This window comes from Erpetoichthys calabaricus, chromosome 13, assembly GCF_900747795.2.
Source record: "Erpetoichthys calabaricus chromosome 13, fErpCal1.3, whole genome shotgun sequence".
Lineage (NCBI taxonomy): Eukaryota > Metazoa > Chordata > Cladistia > Polypteriformes > Polypteridae > Erpetoichthys > Erpetoichthys calabaricus.
In genome coordinates, this window is record NC_041406.2 from 34,044,626 (window position 1) to 34,068,580 (window position 23,955).

The following is a 23,955-nucleotide window of genomic DNA, read 5'->3' on the forward strand; positions in this document are numbered from 1 at the left end:
TCTTATGATATCTAGTATAATGTAGGCCCTATAATTATTTGCATTTAACTTATTAATCACAGAGGCTGCAATGCTCGCTGGCTGTTTTCAGTAACACTAATGGTTTATCAGTGGCTCCAGCAATTAAACATGTGAAACCTTCCCACTATTTTCTAAACTCACTGTTTCTATTACAGTGCTTATTGTGACAATATTGTGGGCAAGGTAAATAAAAAACTGTAGATAGGATACTCACAATATTATTTTATTAATGGATATGCACATCTATGTACACACATATACACTAGTCCTATTTAGTGTTGTCAAAGATGCTCATATCCCTTTCTAGGAAGCAACAAACCTGAGAACCTAGTCAAAATCCAGGAGTCAAACCTAGGTTCTTTAAGTGGTCTTAGTATACATCTCAAGTGTTTTGCTGTTGAACCTTCTTACATATTCATCTTACTTACACAAAAAATAAATGATGCAAGTTTATGTTTGAAAAACAATTACAAAAAAATTTAAATGTGATTTTACACTTGAAATAAACAATTCATCAGAAATTTAGCTTTAAAAAAATAAATAAAATATGTTCTTCTGTAGTCAGTACATTTCAACATAAAAGGCTTAAAAAGATTAATACTTTTAGAAATCACTGCCACATTATAACTATAACTATTAGATTTCATTGATTTGGGGTAAAAGGAAGGGGGCTACATACATAAAAAGCACATTTTCAGCAGTTGGCTCATGAAAGACGGAATTCAAGTCAGATTTTAATGGGTTAATGCTTTAATGTTTTTAACTGCAGCTGGAAAGGTTTGGTCATGCAGTTTAGTGTGTGGGGTCAAACTATAGCCCACAAAGGAAAAAGCACACATAAACACAGAAGACAATCCTCTGATTCACCCCACCAGCTGTGATCATCAAGGGGTTCTTGCCATCTTAACCAGCATTTCAAGAATTGCATGACATGATGGCTTTACTATGCTCTTAGCCCTCACAAAGGACATGCAAGGGGAAAAAAATTCTGAATGGACAGCACGGATTGCAGAAATATCCTGAACACAACTTCTACACTTAAGTACTACTGCAAGCCACTATAGGGTTAAAAACTATTACTAGTAGCAAAGCTAATATGCCAGGTTCCAGCCAGCAGGCTGTGGGATTTGCATATGTATTCAAAAGGGGGAGAAGTCTTACCAGACACTCCCACAGGCTATAAAGTCAAACCATACTGAAACACTCAGACAGAAATCACACGTGCATGTGCAAAGTAGGAATAACTTTTACTTAATAACTATTTTAAACACAAAAAGGGACACTGCAACTCTTATGAGGAATCTCTCAGAAAAGTGGAGACAAAGATTTTGAAAGAAGACTTCTTAAAGCATGTGTGTATGTTTGAAATACACTGCTTCCCAGTATTTTTGCCTTTAGTATATTCTCAGTTTAGCATTACAGTATATAGGCATTCATATGTAAAATCTACCAAAAAGGCTTTTTTCTTTCTTGTTTTCTTGATAGGGGAACTTTTTACAAACATGTCCTATGCTATGCTTCGTTCAGCTCACAGCAGGTTTCTCTATTCTGAGATTAACATGATGTCAGAGGATGAGGAGAATGGTAGCGAAAGCTCAGGTTCTGATGACAAATCTTTTCACATGGATGCATCGGGATACGAGCTGAAAGTTGGAAGTAAGAGGAAGTCCGGGAGTCGGAGAGATTCTCAGCATATGTCAGGTGACATACGACAAAGGAGTGCAGCAAATGCACGTGAACGAGACCGTACAAATAGTGTCAACACTGCATTCACAGCACTAAGGACTCTTATTCCCACAGAGCCAGCTGACCGTAAGCTCTCAAAGATTGAAACATTGCGTTTGGCTTCCAGTTACATCTCCCACCTAGGAAACGTGTTACTGGTTGGAGAAGCATGTGGAGATGGGCAACCCTGCCACACCACCACCTCCTTTTATCATCACAGTAGTCCTGGAAGAGACAGTGAGAACTCACAGCCGAAACAGATCTGCACCTTCTGTCTCAGCAACCAGAGAAAGATGGTGAGTGATGTGCCGAAATATTATCACACATAAAATTGTTTATTTGGGTTCTAAGCACTGAAGCGTGAACAACAATTAACTTAGTTTTGAAGTTAGACCATTAAAGATGAAGGGAAAAAATATATGCACAGTTCTTGTAATCCTGACTGATGACTCCATTGATTTTTTTAAAGTGCTTATGAAGTATATTTTTTCATGCATAAAAACTAGAGAAGAAATTATAACAACTATGTTTATATTAATTGAAATACAAATGCAGGCTGTGGAAGAGAAGCTAATTTGCTGTAGCTAAACCCCATTACAGGTGAAAACTGCCTTTTGTTAAAAAGTCTTGAAATATATATGTAAGAGTGGGCCCATTCTCAGACATATATACCTATACATATTATGTGTGTAAAACTGATACGTTTAATGCATATGCATAAAGTTGTTCTTGTAAAAGATTGTACAAAGTCTAAAATTCTAACTTTGGACATGTCAGGAATAAACATATCAACTTTAGTAAGGGCTCCAAGGAAGAAATTAAATAGTTACAAACATAATAATTAAAATATGTAAAATAATGTTCTGATTGCAAACGTGTACGCATGGTTTCCATAAAACAGTCATTAAGACATAGTTACCAAGAAAATGGCTTAGTTCTATGATAATATTTTAAATATGAACAAAATATTTTAAGACTTTTTCTTTCTTTTTTTTTTTTTTACAAATTATTATACTAATTATCTGTCAGCTACAGCAAGCCATTTTGTTTAAATAAAATAATAAAAAAAAATCACAGAAAACATAAAAATAAATGCAAAGACCTTTTAAACATTTGCTGTATTCCCTGACGTACCTGGAAGTTACCATGTAAAGATTTAAATCTACATCCTATGTAGATCTAAAGCACACTGTTGCCTCTTAATTAATATTACCATCAGATTTTATGTGTTAAGCACTCAAATATGTAAAAATACTGGCAGCAGACTTTTTTAAACACAGAAAAGCTTTGAAATTTACAAAAGATATAATTTCAGTCTGCTGAATTGCATTATTTCACAGGGTTATAATCATACTTGTGTCTTGAACTTTAAAAGATAAAATGTCAGCAGTCTGTTTATGTACAAGAGATACAGTTTCCAAGTTAATGTGAATACATTAAATTTTACATTTCATTCCTTGACCCAAGCAGGTTTCAAATGTGCACTGTGTTTCATCATTGCCAGTTCTACACAAAGGATATGGGATTAAGAAGGGATGAAAACATGAGATATTATTTCAGCTTCATGGAAAAAATACTAATGAAACACTGTCTAAAAACTTTCTTCACATATTAACACCCTTCTCTGTGGTGAAGCAGTATAAGCCCAAATTTCCATTTAAATTACCAGCGAATGACTTAAGTGAAATCATAAAGTACCTGCTACACTTAATACACAAACAAAAAAGCATGATACATTTATCTTAAAACATTATATATTAACCTTGATTAATCTTCAAATATCTTCTAAATACAGAACACAAAAAGAAAAAGAACACTGGAAAATAATCTCTGCCAAATTTCAAGTAATAGGGAGCTGAAACATAATTCTTTACAATACATTTAATATAATATTTCAAAGATATTAAATCAAAAGCACAAAAAAAATATCTTCACAAAAACTTCACAATATTAAGCATTTACTTATGAACACCAGGTACCTGCAATTATTAAAAGAAGTCTGGTAGCTCTTGAAAAGTGTGCAGACAGGTATAACAATTGCTCATATAAAGGTAAACTAATCATTAGTCACAAAACTATTGGTAATGAATAGTAAAAGTAAAAAAATGAACAAAGCGACAGGCTAAAATCTATTTAAACAGTATAAATACTGTATCCATATTTTAAATATGGCAACTATAAGACAGTCTGAGTGTTTAAAGCTAGACAATACCAAATAAAAGAAAACACTTAATGCCAAAAATGTTTTATTGACTCTTCCCTGGTCATAAAAGTTAGCATTCCAATTTACACATCAAATCCAATATTTACTACAGGTCTGGATAACAGAAAACAATTACATATTTATTATGGAAAACAAAATGATTTCAAATGTGCATAAAGTATCATAATACAGTATAAGTTCTTGCAAAGAATTATTATTATTATTATTAAAGGAAGTTCTATTCATCTCTGTTCATGTATACAACACAGAGTAACTATTTCTAAAAGATGACCTTTATTATATTATCTATTTTAACTTTAAGTTAAAAAAGAAATGTTCTAGTTCTGAATACAAAAATAAAATTATCATCGTTAAAGGCTACTGTTTATTTTTGTGGAAGTAAATATCATACTACTATTTTTAGTAGGAACAGACAAAAGTCAGATATTAAGTTATATCTATCATGATACAAAAGCTAAGTTCTAGCTGTGAGCATGCAATGGTTGTTTAAATTAAAATTAAATTAAAAATACCCAATGCAAAAAATTGTCAGAAGACACAAATTAGTTCACCTTCCTCTGACTTTTGAATATTTTAATTCATAGGCTGTAAAGTTAATCACATTACACTCAATATATAATAAAATAAATAGAGAAGGAAAATTTCAAACAGCATTTCAAATTTCAAAATTCACTGCATTTTTAACAAATAGTTTAAACTACTTGTGAATGAAAACTAAAATATAATTTAGATTCAGTTTAGCAAATCAAAACTGTCTACCACCAGAATAAACTGTAGGCCCCATTGGCTTGAACTTCTAAACGCAAATACATAAATTATAGGTGCAAAAGCTTTTGAAAAGGTAAAATTCATCTTCAGTATAAAAAGAACAGGAAGATATATACATGTATTTAATTTGCATCAAACATTTAAAAAAATTAAAAATGTATTTAAATGCATTGTAAAAGATTTATTTGGCATATTACATTGTATTTAAACTATACCTTTGTATAGATAGAGATAGATCAAAAATCTGACAAACAATAAATTTACTTAAAAAACACATGCCAGCAAGTAGTAGTAGTAGTAGTAGTGATAGTAGTATTGCCACATGTACAGAGTACAATGAAATCCTTAACTGCATGTATGAAATGAAAGGTAAACAAACCTGAAATACATTTTTGAACAAATACCTCTAGAGAACAAACTGAAAGGAAATTAACATTTAAAATAAGACTTTACTAGAATTAACTTGGTACTACTGAAAAATGTAAATGTTGCATTAAATTCATCTGAACTTCTTTCAATAAAATTGTTAAATGTTTAATAGTACACAAGTAAACCACAGAAAATAAAATCTACTCCACACCATTTCTGATTCTGAGGCAAACAATGGCAACAATTTTAAAGCAGCAAAACTAGTTCTAGTTTCCTTTGCAACAGTTGGGGATACCATGGAAATGCCAAACCACCTCTACAATATCTTATGCTAGACTAAGTATTTCTCCTAGATACAAATGTTCACTAAAACTCCAGAGAAAGCAGTCTAGAAATTCTTGTGCCAGCTCAAATGACATCTTATTCCTCTAAGTAAAATAAGCAAATACATATTATATGATGGAAATGTACATGACCATTATAATACAGATGCTAAAGGAAAAAACAAAAAACTTTCATAATCTATTAATCAATCTGAAATTAAACAATGCAAAACACAGTCTAAAGGAACACAAAACACTGTAGAACCTTATCTTATGTGAAGGATATGCTCCTAGTGACCAAGGGAAAAAAATTGTGGACAGTGAAATAGCTGTAGACTAACACTTGTATTTGCACTAACAATTAAAGAATGTGGTTAATGTGTATATTATGCTTATACATTAACATCTGAAATACATAATAAAACCATCAATACCTTAAAATACAGCTTACCCTTGTATATTAATGTTATTTACTAGCCACTCAGGCTTTGCGCTTATATAGACCTGGCATGTTGCGTAACTCTAATACAACCAGAGTTAGAGCAAGGTTTTTTCCACAAAAAATTAGTTAGCCAGGTGAGATTTACACATGATAAAATGTATGCAGAGAATGACAGAGCGAAGATGCTGGAAGACGAGATCTTACTGCTTCTTCGGTTTGCTATAGGTGAGATGGAGCAAGAGTATAGGAGGCGTAAATTTCTATCTTTTTTTGTGCCATCAAATGCTGCAGTGAGTAAAAGCAATGTATCCCTCTTTCTTACGCCACTGCATGCCAGTGAAAAAAGCACTCCATCACACACCATGCCAATTGTAGTATTTCAAGTCTTTAAATTATGTTGTAAATTCTTAGAAAGCTAAATCCATGCATGTTAAGATACTACTGTAAACAACCAAGCTAAGATAATTTTGTAATAAACCTGATCTTAAACCATCTCACAAGGCAATTAATAATAATAAAACACAAAACTGGTTGGTAAAAATAGGATGGCATACTCTCCTTTACAAATTCAACAAAACACATTGAAAACCACTTTGCCTTAAATTTCAGAAGCAACACCTGTTCCTTACTTTAAAAAGGCAATAGTTTATACACTTCTTCCATTTTATTTTTCAATACATTACTTAGCAACTACCTGAAGTAACTTTTTTAATGTGATAAGTGAGACGCGCTCAGTTTAATTTTTTTTTTTTTTTTTTAAACAAATAGGGATGCTCTGATCAGGTGTTTTTAGAGCTGATACTGATCACTGATACCACGTTACTGGATCGACTAATTCAGGTTTTTTTTTCTTTATCTCTTAAAAAACCTTTACAATAAGCTCCTGCATAACCAGACATGGACAAGCCTTATGTTCTATATTGTTAAAAAAAGTGTTAACTTTGGTATTTTTTAATTAAACTACAGGTCTTACCTGTTCATTTTTTATTATTAAAATGAAATTCTGTGGGCTCATTGTTCAGTGACCATAAATATACTAAAATAAAATTCCCTTACAATACATACTTTTTTAACCACTAAAATATGTAAAGAAGATATATTTATCCAGAAAACATATGGCATTATGCTTTTCATAACTGTAAGCTATTGTATTGTTTAATTTCTTTGAAATGCATTTAATCGAAACAGTTTGTAATTTTAGGCAAGCAGTGTTCATTTTAATTAAAAGGTCAAAATAAAAAAAGGTCTGAATTTATTGAAGGCGCTTTTCCTGCCATTTGTCTAATTGCACAGGATGACTCCTCCAATTCCGTTTTCTCAATTTATTACTCCACTGCCTTTAATATAAAGGATAATACTCAAATCTTCTCTCTCTCTCTGGTAAAGTCTGCCTGACTGCTCTCTGCTTACAGGTAGTTACAGCAAAAAAAAATGACTACTAACATAATATCTTGCATAAAGGAGCACAACAACTAAATTTCTGTAAAGCTTAGAAAAGCAGATGTGAAAAAAAAATAGTGATCGGCTAATTTACCGATCACTGATAAGAGTCCTTCACATTGAAAATCGGCCAATTTAGATAGTCAGCCAATCAATCAAATCATCACAATTAACAAATAAAGGAGCTAAAAACTAACAGTTAATTACCAAAAAAAGAAAAGTTCCAGATGTTTAATTCTCAATGTAACAACACTAAAGAAAAAGCAAAATGCATGTTAAACACCTTTGATAATAAAGACCATCAAATTATAAATCTTGAATATTGAATACCAATAAATCTTGGTATTTCAGTACAGGCTTCATCATACAGACCATAATATAGATTTAAATATACATGCAAATATATACCAAAGGATGATGTTTCAAATGTACACCATAAGAGCGATTTTTGCATGGAAGAAATGTAAACATAGCAATCACATTATTTACAATAAGAAAGCCGTCAGCACATTACACAACTTCTAGTCAGATGGGATGTCAGTCTTAATAAATGCAAATCCTTCTTGTTGCCTTGATGAGTTCAGAAAACACAACGATTGATCGCAGGTGATGACAAATTATGACTCCGTGAAGACTTCTCAAGACAGTTTCAGATTTCCAAAGTATTGGCAGGTTGCCACATTCTCCTATCCAATAACATGCTGCCTGACAGAGAAGGGGCCTTTAAGAAGGCTTTCCAGGTATGGTATGTTCATAATCTCTGCTCTTTTACTTTTCCCTTTCAAATTCTGTCATAGTAAGACAAACCAAAGACATCAAATAGGTACTCCTCTCTTCTATTTGTGCAGGCCGGACACTCATGTTTTTTTTTTTTTAACCTTGGAATCCCTTTGTTTGCATCATATTTTCAAGTGAGCAGTCATTAGCTGTCAGCCCTCGAACACAAAAGCTGATCCCTACAACTTAAGACAGGTTTGAATTTGTTGGAGTGAGTCACAGACTGGACTAACCAAGTTGCTTGTGATATTAAAAAACTTCATGACTGTTGGTCACTGGAGACTCATTAACAGTATGTAAATAATATAGTTTGCTACTGGAAATTGCTGGAAAAAAATCACACAATGTGATATGCCTTAAAATGCTTGACTTTGTAGCAGTCTTGTGTTACAATGAAGCAAAAAAGGGTTTAAAACTATCATTTATCCCTCTGTCCAAGAAAAGCAGGTAAACAACAGACAGTTCTACATTTATCTATCTATCTGGAGAATGTGAGATGACATTCACATTGACCACCTCATAGACAGCATGACTGTGTATAGTGTAGACTGGCGTCTAGGGGAAATTTACCTAAAACTAGTATTCATAGTCTCGGCCAGAAATCAAACCTATGGTCAGTTATAAACAGGATAATTTGGATAATTGTTTTTTATGCATTAGACAGTCTAGTAGCCCAACTGGAGCAGGAGTATTGTTTGTAGAAAAAAAGGAATGGCAAACTATGGCAGGGTATGGAATAAAAGGAATTAAATAAAAAAACAATCAGAACAAGTTCATTTTTTCCATTAATACTGTCATAACTGGATCATGTCAGTCATTCAATAATATTCATCAAATTTGATTTAACATTACTTATATTTTAGTCAAAATCAGGGAAGTAGAAGACAACATTTAATACATCATCCAAACATTATGAGTACTTGGTAACATCTTATGGTTTTAACCAATACCCACTGCACTTTTTGACCTTATGTTAATGTATTGAATATTTTGGGTCAATATGTTCAAATTATTTGTTGTCCCGACACTGACCACCAAAAACCTGCTTGAATTCCTTAAGCTTAAATTGTATTAAACTTAGAAGAATTATTTATTATTGCTCCAGCACTGAGACATCTGGACACCTCTTTAAAATATCAGTCTGAACATACTTAATACGGGGGATTCACACGTGCTGTTCCAGCATATTCCATGTCAGAAACAGAGAATTACTGGCTATAATACTGTATCAGCTTTAGAAAAAAAGAGTAACAATGCCATGATGGTGCAGAGTTAACCTTCATTTATTGTTTTTTTTTTTTTGATCAATTTATCTAAAGGCAGCTAAGAAACTAAATGTTTGGCAAGCTATAAAGGGAGCTGTTCTTTGGTAGATTTAACTATTTAATATTGTGGATGGCATGGAGGTGCAGTAATTAGCATAGCCATCCCATGGATCTAGCCTCCTGGATTTGAATCCTACACCCAGTTATTGTGAGTTTAGAGTCTGCACACTTTCCCTATTTCTGTGTGGGGTTTTCCTGCGGGTATTCCAGTTTTTCAACCACACTCCAAAGATGTGCATATTTGATTAACTAGTGATTTTAAATTTGCCTTGTGTGAGAGTGGATGTGTGTCTGTGAAATGGCTCGGTGGTGGACTGGCCCTGCTGAGAACTTTTTTCTGTCTTGCATCTACTGCAAGTGGATTTGAGAATTGAGTATGGGAAAGCAGCATGGGAAAGTATAACAAGTACTAGTATATACACTGGTAAGACTAGATTAAGCACAATTTTCATTTTTTAACAGAAAAAGAAGAAAATCTACTCTTGTCAAAAATACACTTTAAGATAAGTCAGCTGAAGTGAATGGAACAGCTGGGAAATCTGTGACAATTCAAAACAATCAAAATTATTAAAGATTCCATTTCACCAAGGCAAATGCACATTTTGTCTGGGAATGGCAACCAACATCACACCAACATCACACACAGAACTAGAGGAAACAATGACATTCCAATTACTCTCATTCTCACCAGAGCACAAGAAAGTAATGCAAGCCAGGTGCACACAAAGGAGAAAGGTGAGAACGGAAAATCTGACTCTAACGGTTTCCAAACTGCATTTCCTGGCCAGACAACCTGGACTTTAAGAAAATACAGTCTAATAAACTGTTTTCATTTATCAAAGAAGAGGGGTTAAATTAAAAACTGATAAATAATCAAAAGCGCCAAAAACCTTCTAACACGGGCCTACTGATACATTGTGCATTATTAATACACATAGTATGATATGCAATACATTTGCACATGGATACTGCACATTAATACAAGGCACACAGTGTTACAGGGTGCCTGTGAGATATATTTGTATACACACAATAAATAATTATGTGTATATAATGTCTGTTAAAGACAAGAGCTTCAGTTGGTGTTCAGGAGAGAAACTTCACCTTTTCTGGTCTGACTTTGTTAGCCTGGTCTGATTACCATAGGATTTGCTAACTTCTCTGCAACATAAAATATAAAGATCAGTGCTGCAGTTCACTACCAGTTGAGCCTCATTTTCAGAGTTGACTCAGTAATCTAAATAAAAATTACAGCTCCTTAATAACAATTCACTTGTACTCCTGCAAAGCCCACAGTAGTATATTCTTGAGCTGCTAAATTAGTCTACAAATTATTTTTCTTTAGCAAAAAGTGTACTACTCACTGTGTACTACAAAATGGTATTTTTCCAAGCTCAACAATATCACATTAGGATTAAAAGTAAAAGAAGTTATTTTCTAAGTGAGGAAGTGGATAAAATTCAGTATACCTGAAAGAGTTCCATGATGCAACTCTACTGTTTCATGTAGCTATGTACTACATCAGGGACGTCCAACTCTGAACCTGGAGGGCAGCAGGTTTTCCTCCCTGACACTTTTTAATCAGTGACCAATCTCTGCTGTTAATTGACTTATTTACCCATTATTTTGTTTTGTTTTTTAAGACTCAGTTCTCCGAATTGCTTTTTTTTTCTCCATGAAAGGCAGCAAAACAAAAATAACCAGCCAAGTCAAGCCTCAAACTAAAAACAAATTTCACTCTAACCAGTTCCTTAATTAAAAGCCAATTCTTGCTGTTAATGAAACATGTTATTTAATTCCATGGCTTGTTGGTGGTCTCTATCTTCCACAGCAGACATTTCCAAAATCGATCACTTTGATTTTTCAAAGAGCACTGTAAAAATAATTTTGTGGACCTGAGCAGATCACCATTTCTGAGAACTTCACCTTTCTTTATTCTCAAATATTGTATGATGGACACAGGCCAGCTAGTTATGTGCTGGCTTATTTTATATCTCATTATTGTTTCACTAATTAAGGAAATAAAACAATTAAGGGGATTCTTAAATAGAAAGTTAATTAAAATTAAGGAAAGCCAAGTTAATTAGCTGCAAAAAACTGGTCACTAAATAGTAAAATGGTTAGAATGAAAACCTGCAGCTACTGTTGGCTCTCTAGGATCGAAGTTGGCCACCGCTATACTACACACATACTGCCTTACAGTTTTTCCCCATTACTATAAATGGCACATTAAATTCGTACACTAATGATAACTGCAATGAACTGCATGCACCCATGTAACGCTACACAAATTTTGAGATTAAAAGGACAAAAAACAGCATGCCAACCAATGACTGTATCAAGGAGTTTAATGGGCCCACAACTGGGATTTACAGTGCATTCGGAAAGTATTCACAGCGCATCACTTTTTCCACATTTTGTTATGTTACAGCCTGATTCCAAAATGGATTAAATTCATTTTTTCCTCAGAATTCTACACACAACACCCCATAATGACAACGTGAAAAAAGTTTACTTGAGGTTTTTGCAGACTTATTAAAAATAAAAAAATTGAGAAAGCACATGTACATAAGTATTCACAGCCTTTGTCATGAAGCTCAAAATTGAGCTCAGGTGCATCCTGTTTCCCCATATCATCCTTGAGATGTTTCTGCAGCTTAATTGAAATCCACCTGTGGTAAATTCAGTTGATTGGACATGATTTGGAAAGGCACACACCTGACTATATAAGGTCCCACAGTTGACAGTTCATGTCAGAGCACAAACCAAGCATGAAGTCAAAGGAATTGTCTGTAGACCTCCAAGACAGGATTGTCTCGAGGCACAAATCTGGGGAAGGTTACAGAAAAATTTCTGCTGTTTTGAAGGTCCCAATGAGCACAGTGGCCTCCATCATCCGTAAGTGGAAGAAGTTCGAAACCACCAGGACTCTTCCTAGAGCTGGCCGTCCATCTAAACTGAGCGATCGGGGGAGAAGGGCCTTAGTCAGGGAGGTGACCAAGAACCCAATGGTCACTCTGTCAGAGCTCCAGAGGTCCTCTGTGGAGAGAGGAGAACCTTCCAGAAGGACAACCATCTCTGCAGCAATCCACCAATCAGGCCTGTATGGTAGAGTGGCCAGACAGAAGCCACTCCTTAGTAAAAGGCACATGGCAGCCCGCCTGGAGTTTGCCAAAAGGCACTGGAAGTATTCTCAGGCCATGAGAAAGAAAATTATCTGGTCTGATGAGACAAAGATTGAACTTTTTGGTGTGAATGCCAGGCGTCACGTTTGGAGGAAACCAGGCACTGCTCATCACCAGGCCAATACCATCCCTACAGTGAAGCATGGTGGTGGCAGCATCATGCTGTGGGGATGTTTTCAGCGGCAGGAACTGGGAGACTACTCAGGATAAAGGGAAAGATGACTGCAGCAATGTACAGAGACATCCTGGATGAAAACCTGCTCCAAAGTGCTCTTGACCTCAGACTGGGGCGACTGTTCATCCTTCAGCAGGACAACGACCCTAAGCACACAGCCAAGATATCAAAGGAGTGGCTTCAGGACAACTCTGTGAATGTCCTTGAGTGGCCCAGCCAGAGCCCAGATTTGAATCCGATTGAACACCTCTGGAGAGATCTTAAAATGGCTGTGCACCGACGCTTCCCATTCAACCTGATGGAGCTTGAGAGGTGCTACAAAGAGGAATGGGCGAAACTGGCCAAGGATAGGTGTGCCAAGCTTGTGGTATCATATTCAAAAAGACTCGAGGCTGTAATTGCTGCCAAAGGTGCATCGGCAAAGTATTGAGCAAAGGCTGTGAATACTTATGTACATGTGATTTCTAAGTTTTTTTAATTTTAATAAATTTGCAAAAACCTCAAGTAAACTTTTTTCACATTTTTCATTATGGGGTGTTGTGTGTAAAATTCTGAGGAAAAAAATTAATTTAATCCATTTTGGAATAAAGCTGTAACATAACAAAATGTGGAAAAAGTGATGCGCTGTGAATACTTTCCGGATGCACTGAATGTCACTAAACAAGAGTGTGTGTAGCAATGAAAATGTTAACTTGGCGCTGCTCACAGTACACCTGTGTGCGTGTGTACTAATTAGCTTTCATTATTGTAACAGTGAATTAAAGTAAGAGCAGCAGAGGTGACCATATAAATTGCTAGAAGGAGCACAATGCTTATAAATGCTGAAAAGTGTTACATTTAGAAACCTGCAATAAAGCACAATTTTTAGAATTAGTTTCACTTCCATCCCATATCATATAAGATTACCATTTTAAATTTTATTCTGTTGGTTCTTCATGAAGTGATGTCACACATTTTATGTGAACTGGATTTGCTTGATTCTTTAATAAAGCAGCACACACTGGCACCAATGAATACAGTGTATGTTCTTAAAACATGTGCCAAAATACTGTAGGTGGACAGTTAAGGACAGCTACAAACACTTCTACCTGAATGAAACAAACCACTCTGGCTAACAGGACTGAGTCTTAGCTATAGTATCCTTTTTTCACCAAGTAATCGGCACTGTAAGAACGCATGCCTTTTTGTTTGAATTTCTTTGTGAGAACTCAGTTAAGAAATTCAACTTATGTATAGTTACTTAAGAATGTATCTTTGGGGAGTGGGGGTAGAGGGTCAAATCACAGCATTAAAATGCATACATAAAGTTATTTTTAGTTATTGCCTAAATTTTGATTTAACAATTTAAAATGATCGATATATACATTTTGGTGGCATTATGTGAACCATTCTTTTAGACCATATTAAACCATGGAAGCTCTTAATGAATTGAGGTCCCACAATAACCTGCTACTGTTCAGCAGTAAATAAGTGTAAATTGGATAAAACCGCATGTATAGGTTCATATGCTGACAAAAAAACTGTTGTTTTTTTTTTTTTTGCTTGTAGACTAAAGACCGTGACAGAAAAACAGCCCTAAGAAGTTAACGATGGAAAAACTAATAATTTTGGAAAAACAAACTCTAAATGAAGTAATTAACTTCAAGAAGAAATTTCAGGAAAAGAAAACATTACAGAAGATGGACATCTTGTAAACAGTGCTTGGGAGATTACTACATCATATTGACTGTGTGGCTTCTTTTTGGATTTCACAAGTAAATGGAAATTTTGATCCTTAACCCAAAAAGCATCTTTCCTTGTGATGGTTTACTTCAACATTTTAATATAACAGTTTTAAACAATTAAACATATTCATTTGCTGACAGTAAGAAGAAGTGCCATTACAAAAGTCAGATGAAATAATTCTTCTACTGATACCTAATGAGAAAGGCAGAAGAAAAATAATTCAATAGACATTCTTTGAACTTCAGTTTTAGGAAGGGTGTACTTAAAAGGTTTCTGAAACAGACAAATTTGAAAGTATGAGAAACACTTTAAATATGAATAATTCTTCTAGTAATAAAATGATCTTTTCATGCCTTTTATTTGTCATTAATTGAAATCATTTCCAGTTCAGGTCATCTTTTTGTTCTATTTAAATACATGTTGCAATCTATGTGCTAGCATATCTTTGAACAAACTGAATATACAGCCATTACAAACCTATTATTATAAAAAGAGAAAAATAACATTAAGACCATCCTTTTTTCATATCACTAAGGTGTTTTGAAATCATTTTAAAATAATAAATGTACATTGAAAATTACACCATGCATGCTTAGTTAACATCACTGGATGTAAATGAGAAACTATCTGGTGTTTAGAATTTACATATCCAAATTCCAAAACTGTTTTATTTTTTTCTGTTAAAGGAAAGGGTAAAGGATATTATAATGGAAGGATATTATAAACATCAGGATTTATTATAAAAAGATATGGCACTTTATTAGATGAGGTTTGTGGTAGCTTTAAAAAGAACCAACAACATCTGGAAACTAAAAAAAACATAAAAACTTTTAAAATGTGTCTACTTTTTGTACCATACAGTTACTTCATTTATGAATCACTTTGTATAATTAAAAGAAGCAGCTGTTTTATTGTACTATGATATTCAAGTGTCAGTTTAAAAATATAAACAAATGCATTTCTGTCAATCACTTAAGCTAGCACTCAGCAGTCAAAAAATGCACTTTAAAGTGTAGCAAAATGGTTAAGTGGAGGCAAAAATCTCACTGTTTGCAGATATCATTTTTATTTACATAAAAACACACAGTACTCACTTCTACATATTAGTTCTCTTCAGGAATCATTTAGCAGCCATAACTACCCAAAGTAAATAACCTAAATATGGTGCAAGTTAGAAATGCGTAATCAGCTTCTGCAACCTGAGATAAGGTTGCCTGATCTGTTCTTAACATAATCCTTACACCATAATTTCCCACCAGGTTACTATCTCCATAACATAACCAACGTGGAACATATGTCTGGGGAATCTGTGACCTTTGCTGAAGCACATCTGGCATTCACATGCCAGAATTTGTCATTCACAGAAAGGAACTAGAACCTGAAGAAAAGAAATAATGCAAACTCAAAAACAAGAGATAGTTTGTTTTTACAGTAAATGGGCTCTGTTAATGCACGCTAAAAATCAAAATCAGACATAGTGACTTCAAACAGTATCACTGAAATTATTCTTTTTTTCACATTTTAGTATTCCGTGATAGAATATTTACTGTTAATAATTGTTTGTTGTTAATATCACATATGCCTGATTTAAGGCCTGTCTTATATAACTCAAGACAACTGTAAAGGGAAAAGGGCTTATAAAGAGATTTATCAATTAATTTATTGAATAGAGCACTACAGCTAAGATACAGACGTCAAGATGCATTTTTACATATTTTATTACATAAAAAGCAAGGCAGAGTGAGAAAGACAGACAAACAGAGGCATATAATATATATGCACACATGCATACTGTATCTAAATTCAAGTAAATACATAAATATAGTAACAAGTCTGCTGCTATATCCTGTATTACAACTTAAATTTACAACAAATGTAAAGTGGACTTTTTTTACATTTTGATGTTCAATAACCACTTTTATTGTAAAGAAAAATCCTTTAGGCCTTAGGAATTTAACATTCATTCGGTAGTTACCCACTCTTGCAGATTTTTGTGGTACATTGTACTTGGTTTACCAAGATTGTCACATTTTGCAGATAAAATATTTGTTCAATCTTAATTGCAAAATTGTTCTACTAAAGATTAGTTAGCAACGTATGGTTTACAGCAATTTTAAATTTCTGCTATAGGTTATCTGTGGAGTTTAAGTCGGGACTTTGACAAAACACTTGAGTATAAACTTCTTACAAAACTACTACTTTTCAAGCCACTTAATAGTAGCTTTATCTTAGAGGTCACTGTCTTGCTGAAATATTGTTACCCCTATTTCAGATCTATCACAGATTGTACAAAGTTGCAGTCCACTACTTTTCAAGCCACTTAATAGTAGCTTTATCTTAGAGGTCACTGTCTTGCTGAAATATTGTTACCCCTATTTCAGATCTATCACAGATTGTACAAAGTTGCAGTCCAGTGTAATACCACTTTACTCTGTATTTTCGCAATTCTACCATTTCCTACCAATGAAACCAACTAACAACAGAATGCTGCCACCACAATACTTTAGGTTGGGAGGATTTTTTTTATAAATGAAAAAATAAATGATCAGCTATGTTCTTTTTTCACTGGTTACTTAATTTGGCATTAAGCTCAAATATCTCAATTTTGTTTTGACAGGGCAGAACTGAACTCTTCTACATTCTTTCAGATAGTCCTACACTTGTTTTGTGAGCTTTCCTTAAATATACAGTAGCTTCCATCTTGCCACTCTACCATGCAAACTAGATTGATGGAAATGTGACAGCAACCATGTGCTGACTGAGATTTTCTGCTGTACATTTTTCAAATGCTGCAAATCCAATTGTTTTCGGCCACACAGTTGCTTCTATGACTAATTTTGTTCTTGTTTGGCTGCAACTTTGAGGGACTGTCAACTCTTTGAAGATTCTGGGTCATTTTAAGTGTCCTACAAATTCTTATAAATCATTTATTAGTATTACTTGGGATTCTCCGCCCCTTTTATATCTCTTTAGATCCCACATGTGCCTTATGATTTTCAAAAATACTGTTCCTCAGTTCTTATGGAAGCTTCAAATTGCTTTGTATACAATGACCAGCAGCGAAATCTCATATAGACAGGTGTATTAAATTTTACAAAATCAGGAGAATTCAATTTATACTCGTATACCTATATTTACTTATTTTAGCAGGGCAACATAACTGAGATTACAGACTCATTTACAGTGGGGTCCCGATTTAAATTGTTCAAGCGAGACCAGTTGCTAGAACTTAAAAGAACTTGAAACAGAAGCGGATTGCAAAATTTACCATGTTAACATAAAATGTTTTACAAAATAACAGAAAAAGTACCATTAAGTAGAAGATAACCCCATAACCTTTTAGATGAACTTAAAGATCAAACTAAAGACCTTACTGATAGCAGAGAGGTAACATAGGGTTTTAATTTTCCCAAGAAGGCCTCATAAATAAATAAATCAAATGATGAAACCTTATATTCTGCATTAAGGAAGATCAACCATAGAGTTCAGTGGTGAATTCAATAAGCATTACCTATGATGCTAAGAAACTACATCATCATAAACAGTATCAAAACACTTTAGCAGTAACACTTTAGAAGCATTCATAAAGATTTTATCACCATAATGAAGAACTGAAAAAAAAAGTACAGTAAACAAGCATTTTCACATTTACCACTGAAATGCTTAACTTGTTTCTGTAATGAAAACCCAGGATACTTCTTAGTCTCTTTATTAATTCTTCAATGTGAGTTTTAATCTGTCATCAATAAAGATATCAAGACACCTGTCACTAGTAATACACTTGATAAGGGCTCCATTTAAGGTCTTAATTTGCAGATCTTCTTAGTTACTACTGTGTGAAGATAAAAACATTTGCCTTCTGGATGCTATTTGAATACTGCTTCTAAGTCATACATTGTTTGAAATTCACAGTTGGAACAGAGAAATATAAAACAGCATCAACTGATTTAAGATAAACGTTGCGGCTATTCAACTTGCTATCAATGTTTATTATATCTCTAAATATATAAAATCCAACATCTGTCTGTCCACTTTTCATGAGAGAACAACTTTTTGTTTTGTTAACCATAATAAAAAAGTCAATTCAAATGTATTAGCAGTGGGTGAGCAAATTTTGTACAACCACAAATATTCACACACACTCACGCACATGCTGAATTCAGACAACACTAGACAATATGTTAATGAAAAATTATTAATTTATTCAAAATTTGGCTGTGGGACAGAGATGTATAAAGGCAACTGCTGACACACAAAGCCAGATAATTATAAATGTATATAATAAAAACATATACACATGCACAAGACCCTGAGCTACTCCTTTTCCAATATAAAGTGCAAAACTCTTTTCCTTTACACTGCTGTTTCATTGCCATTTTACATTGTACGTATAATGGATTTGAACACTTAATTATCCATATATGTTTATAATAAATACATACAAAAATACACAAATTACACAAGAACATATGTGTAGGAGAGTAAGAAACTGACAGTACAAATATATTAACACACACACAAACATAGTGTGCAAACAGTTGGGTTTTCCAGGAAACGATAGTGGTTGCACTTACAAATCAGCCTTCAAACAACCAGCTGTGAGGATCAACGGCCTAAATTACATCTGCAGGTATACTCCTGGCACACTGCCCATCTTCTGACTGTCTGTCTGGTTAAGAAGGAAACTGTCGTACCTCTGGAATTCCTCACACTCTCACTACTAATTCTTGCTTCCCGCACTCACTTTCTCTCCCTCCTCCTCAGGAGAGAACATTTAGCTTTCCTTGAATCAAATTACAATGCCTGCAGTGTCTGCCGATTCCCTATCCACAACTTAATTCTATTCTACTGTCTCTTATGCGACAATGAGTCTTCCATGACCCTGCCTTTTCCTTAATTTTTCCTCTCTAATTTCTTGCAAACCATACAAACAAATGAAACAAGAAGCAGACATATAATCTTGAAATACATTAATTGCTACTACATTGTTAAAGCAAAGAGATTCTTAATGTTAATGTAGAGGAAAGGAAATATTTGTGGAAAAATAAATGTCACTGTGTCTTCTAAAGCATTAGTGGTTAATTGATCTCTAGCAAGTGTTTTGCCTCAAACCACAAAAAAATGTAACCATTTTTATTATGGGAAACATATATTTTGCCTTTATCTTACTAAATTAACACAAGCTAATGCTACTTATTTCATAGATTTAAAAAAAATTAAGCAAACACTTTTTGTATCTTTAATTTTTTTTCATTTAATTTTTATTTTTAAGCCGATTGCTAGAAGTACTGGACAGGCAGTGATTCTGTGTTCTTCAAAATTAGCAGAACATCTAGGAGTATGGAATGACTGTAGACACATATGAACTATATTAAGTGCAACAGTGACATATTTTCCTGTTAAGTTCCCTTGTCCACATCCCTCTACTAACTACTCCTTCGATCAATGCTATAAAAAGGATTTGTTTTTGCAAGTCAAAGCATAGAAATACTAGAATTTGAACGGCCAGAATTATACTGTGTGGTTTAATGAATCATGGGTTCTACTTAGGGGTGGGCGGTATGACCAAAATTCTATATCACGGTATTTTTCTAAATTATCCCAGTTTCACGGTATTCGACAGTATTTTTTTCCCCCATGCATGACTGGATGTTAACCACATTTTCCACTGTAATTACTGGCTAAGAATAACCTATTCCACTGTCAAGAGTATTGTACAAAAAATGTTTTTAATGTGCACACAAGTATAAATACAGGTTTGCATTGCCCCATAAAGTGATAGTTTTCAAGGGGGTGGCACTAATGGAGAAGGTATCACATTGCATGACAGATGCAGTCAAAATATAGAACCTTTTTATTAAAAAAATTTTGCAAAAACTTAAACTATAATTTTGATAACATATTTTCAGCCATACAAAGAGGCATTTAGACGTAGTAAAATATCCAGAAGTGCTTGTCAAAAGTTGTATTGCACTGAATATGTCTTAGAAAAGGAATACATAGTAAATATTTTTTGTAAACCAACTACACTTTCTGTTAATGTTAACAATCTCTGTCCACTGACACGTTAAAGTGACTTTTTAAACAACTTTATCATCATTAAACTGCATAATATTTAAACTAATAAATAATAACAATAAAATAAATAATAGTATTATTACTGATAGTTGCACTATTACTTCAAGACTTTAAGCCCAGGTGCATTACACAGTATTCACCAAATTAAAATAAAATAAACAAGTGCAACTTGGTGATGACATCTTTACCAACTGAACCATCATTTAGGCAAACTGCATTAATATGGACCTTGCTTCAAGCTAAGCTATTTGCATAAATAATAAACCTGCAACTTGCATTTATAATGCAATTTGTGGTATAGCCCTACGGAATCGTATTAGGGCCATGGTGAAGAAAAAAACAATACGGACACAGGGAAGAAAAAAACAAACTATATGTCGAGAATAAAGTCAACATTTCCACTTGATTCTCGCCGTTTATGTCGAGAATAAAGTCGACATTTCCACTTTATTCTCGCCGTTTATGTCGAGATTAAAGTCAACATTTCCACTTTATTCTTGCCATTTATGTTGAGATTAAAGTCGACATTTCCACTTTATTCTCATAGTTTACTTCATAATTAAAGCAGAATGTCATAAACTAAACTTCTTCCTAAAATCAATGTTTAATTTACTAGATTTTGTCAAACCCCGTCATAAATTAATGCAGCACATTAAATGCTTTGTGTTGCGTTCCCTGACTCAGTTGTTAATCACTACGCTTCTTAAACTGACTTCCTCCGCACTAAGAGGAGACAGCGATCACCATACAGAATCCATTCACTTCATGATATTCCTGCTCTCTGAAAAATTAGAATGCTAAGATAAATACTTGATATCATTTTCATGATGAAATGCATTAAAGCAGGTATTAAACATGCACGGTAGTGAGGCAGTAGTGCTGCTCCCTCGCAGTAAGGGGTCCCCAGGTGTATGTTCAGTGTAGAGAACTTTATGGCAGGTGTGACAAGGCTCCAAAAAACTGGATGTATGAATGGGTATCGCACAGGTTTAACTTAAATATTGTGTAAATGTTGGGTTTGTGATCTGGTGGTCGGAGACACGAACACAGAATTCAATGCATGTTCTTCTGAGCGGGCTTTCTTTATTGCACGCGTGCTGTCTCTATCTGACGTATCAAAACCCCAGTTCCTATCCTTCCTTTTTCTTTCTCCACATAACCAATCACCACACGATAAACGTCTTTGTGAAATTAAAACTAGTTATAAACTTAGACCACGGAGTGTTCAGAACTTTAAAAATATCTTCGTTATACATGTTTAATTATGCCATCCATTCAGGGTTACACCCATCCCTGAACGAGTCGCCAGCACATCGCAGGATGAATACGAGCAAAACATACACTAGCAGGGTCAATATAGCATAACAAAACCCCACATCCTATATGACTTTGAAAGGAAACTGAAGCACGCCGAGTATACCCACCAGAAAAACATGCAAATACAAGGCAGGGTACATCCAAGACACCCTTGCTGTGAGGCAGCAGTGCAATCTCCACGCCGCAGTGCCCCCACATGATTAATGCATGCTTTAATGCATTTCACCATAAAAATATATTTCAAGTTTTTATCTTAGCATTCTAAATGTTCAGACAGCAGGAATATCATGAAGTGAATGTATTCTGTGTGGCGATCGCTGCCGGCGCCTCCTCTTAGTGCAAGAGGAAGTCAGTTTAAGAAGCTCGGGGAACACTTAACACAAAGCATTTAATGTGTTATATAACATGACGGGGTTTGAGAAAATCTAGTAAATTAAATATTCATTTTATGATGAAGTTTAGTTTACGATGTTCTACTTTAATGACAAATTTCGAGAATAAAGTCATCATGTTGACTTTAATCTTGACATAAACGGCAAGAATAAAATAGAAATGTCAAGAATAAAGTCAACATGTCGACTTTATTCTCGTCATAAGCGTCGAGATTAAAGTGGAAATTTTCGAGAATAAAGTCAACATGTCATCACACTATTATACAGTACCCAGGTAAATTACACTGTATTGAAAACAAATAAAACAAGTACAACTTGTCTTGCACTATTATCCAGTAGTATAGAAACAGTATTTACACATTTGAACATAATGGTCCACATCCGACCTTTTAAAACCAAAGTATCTCCAGGAAACGGACGTGATTCCTATTTTTCGGCAAAAGTTCTTCTGTGTCATCATGTTCAACTTTATCGTCAGCTTCAGTTTTGGAATGTTCTCTGTCCATTTTCACCGCGCAATACCTACACTACCACTACCTATTTAGTGGAGTAGCAGTGAAAAAGAGCCCCTGTGCAACAAATCTGTGTTTAGCAGTGTAGCAGTGAAAAAGGTCCCCACTTGAACAGTTTCCCGCTGCGCCACGTTCCGAATGTCGTTTAGGCAATTTAAAACGGTGTTGCGGTATAAGAAAAATTCATATAAAAAAAATAAAAAACGGTTTTTGGTATGAACCGGTATACTGCCCAGCACTAGTTCTACTCATTCACAAATATGGTAATTCCAGTATAAAGCAAAGACTATTTCAGTCAAAGATGAAATAAAATGCACAGGCTACCCCAGCAAGTGAGCATCTCTACAATTTAGACATATTTCTAGGGGAACATGTCTCTTTCTCCTTGTATTAGAACATAACATTATTTATTTATTTTATATACTATGGTTGAATCAATTACCAAAATCGCCATTCTTATTTCTTCATTTGGAGAGAAGGTGCTATAGTCAGGAACAAAAAATCTTAAAAATGTTCAATTCTTTCGCAAAACAGTCTATAATACAAAGAAAAAAACATGGAACAAATATTTCCTAGAAACTACAGTGATATTAACAGAGTATGATGTCACTGATGAAATTATGACAAATAAAACAGTTTAATTTATATTTCATTGAATTTAAAGATTTCATGAACCCCCCCCCCCCCCCATATAGACCAGAGAAAGAAAAAACAACTTCTCATAATTTCAACAAGACATATTTTAAAATAAGTACAAACCATGGATAGTAAATTTTAAGTGTAAGAACTCAACATTAGCTACCTTTTGGATAGCTACTGTGTTGGTCCTTTGATAATTTGAAAGTTTACATTGAAATGAAGCAAAAGTCAAACATTTTAAGAACATATTAAATTCTAAATAACTTCCAAGCAATAGATGAAGATATTGTCCGCAGAAATCCGCGAACCAGCAAAAAATTATGTAGTGTTTATACACAGCCCTGCTGGATACCTTGGGGGCCACCGGGAGTCGCTGTAGGGGGGCTTGTGGGCTCTTATGTGCCCTATAACCCGGGAGTACGTCACGGTCACGTGACAGGAAGGAATGACGTGCTCCCGGGGTGAAGAAAAGAACTGTTTACCCTGACCCGGAAGGAATACGGACTTGTGGGTAATGG

The 23,955-nt window shown here is 34.3% G+C and overlaps 2 protein-coding genes across 2 annotated transcripts in view; one reads left to right on the forward strand and one right to left on the reverse strand.

Annotated features, from left to right (window-relative positions):
* The window catches only part of bop1 (BOP1 ribosomal biogenesis factor), a 171,909-nt gene that overhangs the window by 69,776 nt on the left and 78,178 nt on the right, over nt 1–23,955 (reverse strand). The window lies entirely within an intron of this gene.
* Nucleotides 1,212–14,856, forward strand: scxa (scleraxis bHLH transcription factor a). Its single transcript, XM_028818105.2, has 2 exons — nt 1,212–2,042; nt 14,323–14,856. The coding sequence occupies exons 1-2, from the start codon at nt 1,380–1,382 to the stop codon at nt 14,359–14,361; spliced, it is 702 nt and encodes a 233-aa protein (XP_028673938.1). The 5' UTR covers nt 1,212–1,379; the 3' UTR covers nt 14,362–14,856.

What these genes read in the sequence shown, in the direction of transcription:
- scxa (XM_028818105.2), top strand. Translation starts at nt 1,380, where the DNA reads ATGTTTGAAATACACTGCTTCCCAGTATTTTTGCCTTTAGTATATTCT. An exon ending in TCAGCAACCAGAGAAAGATG is followed by an intron (nt 2,043 to 14,322) that starts GTGAGTGATGTG and finishes TTTTGCTTGTAG; the next exon opens with ACTAAAGACCGTGACAGAAA.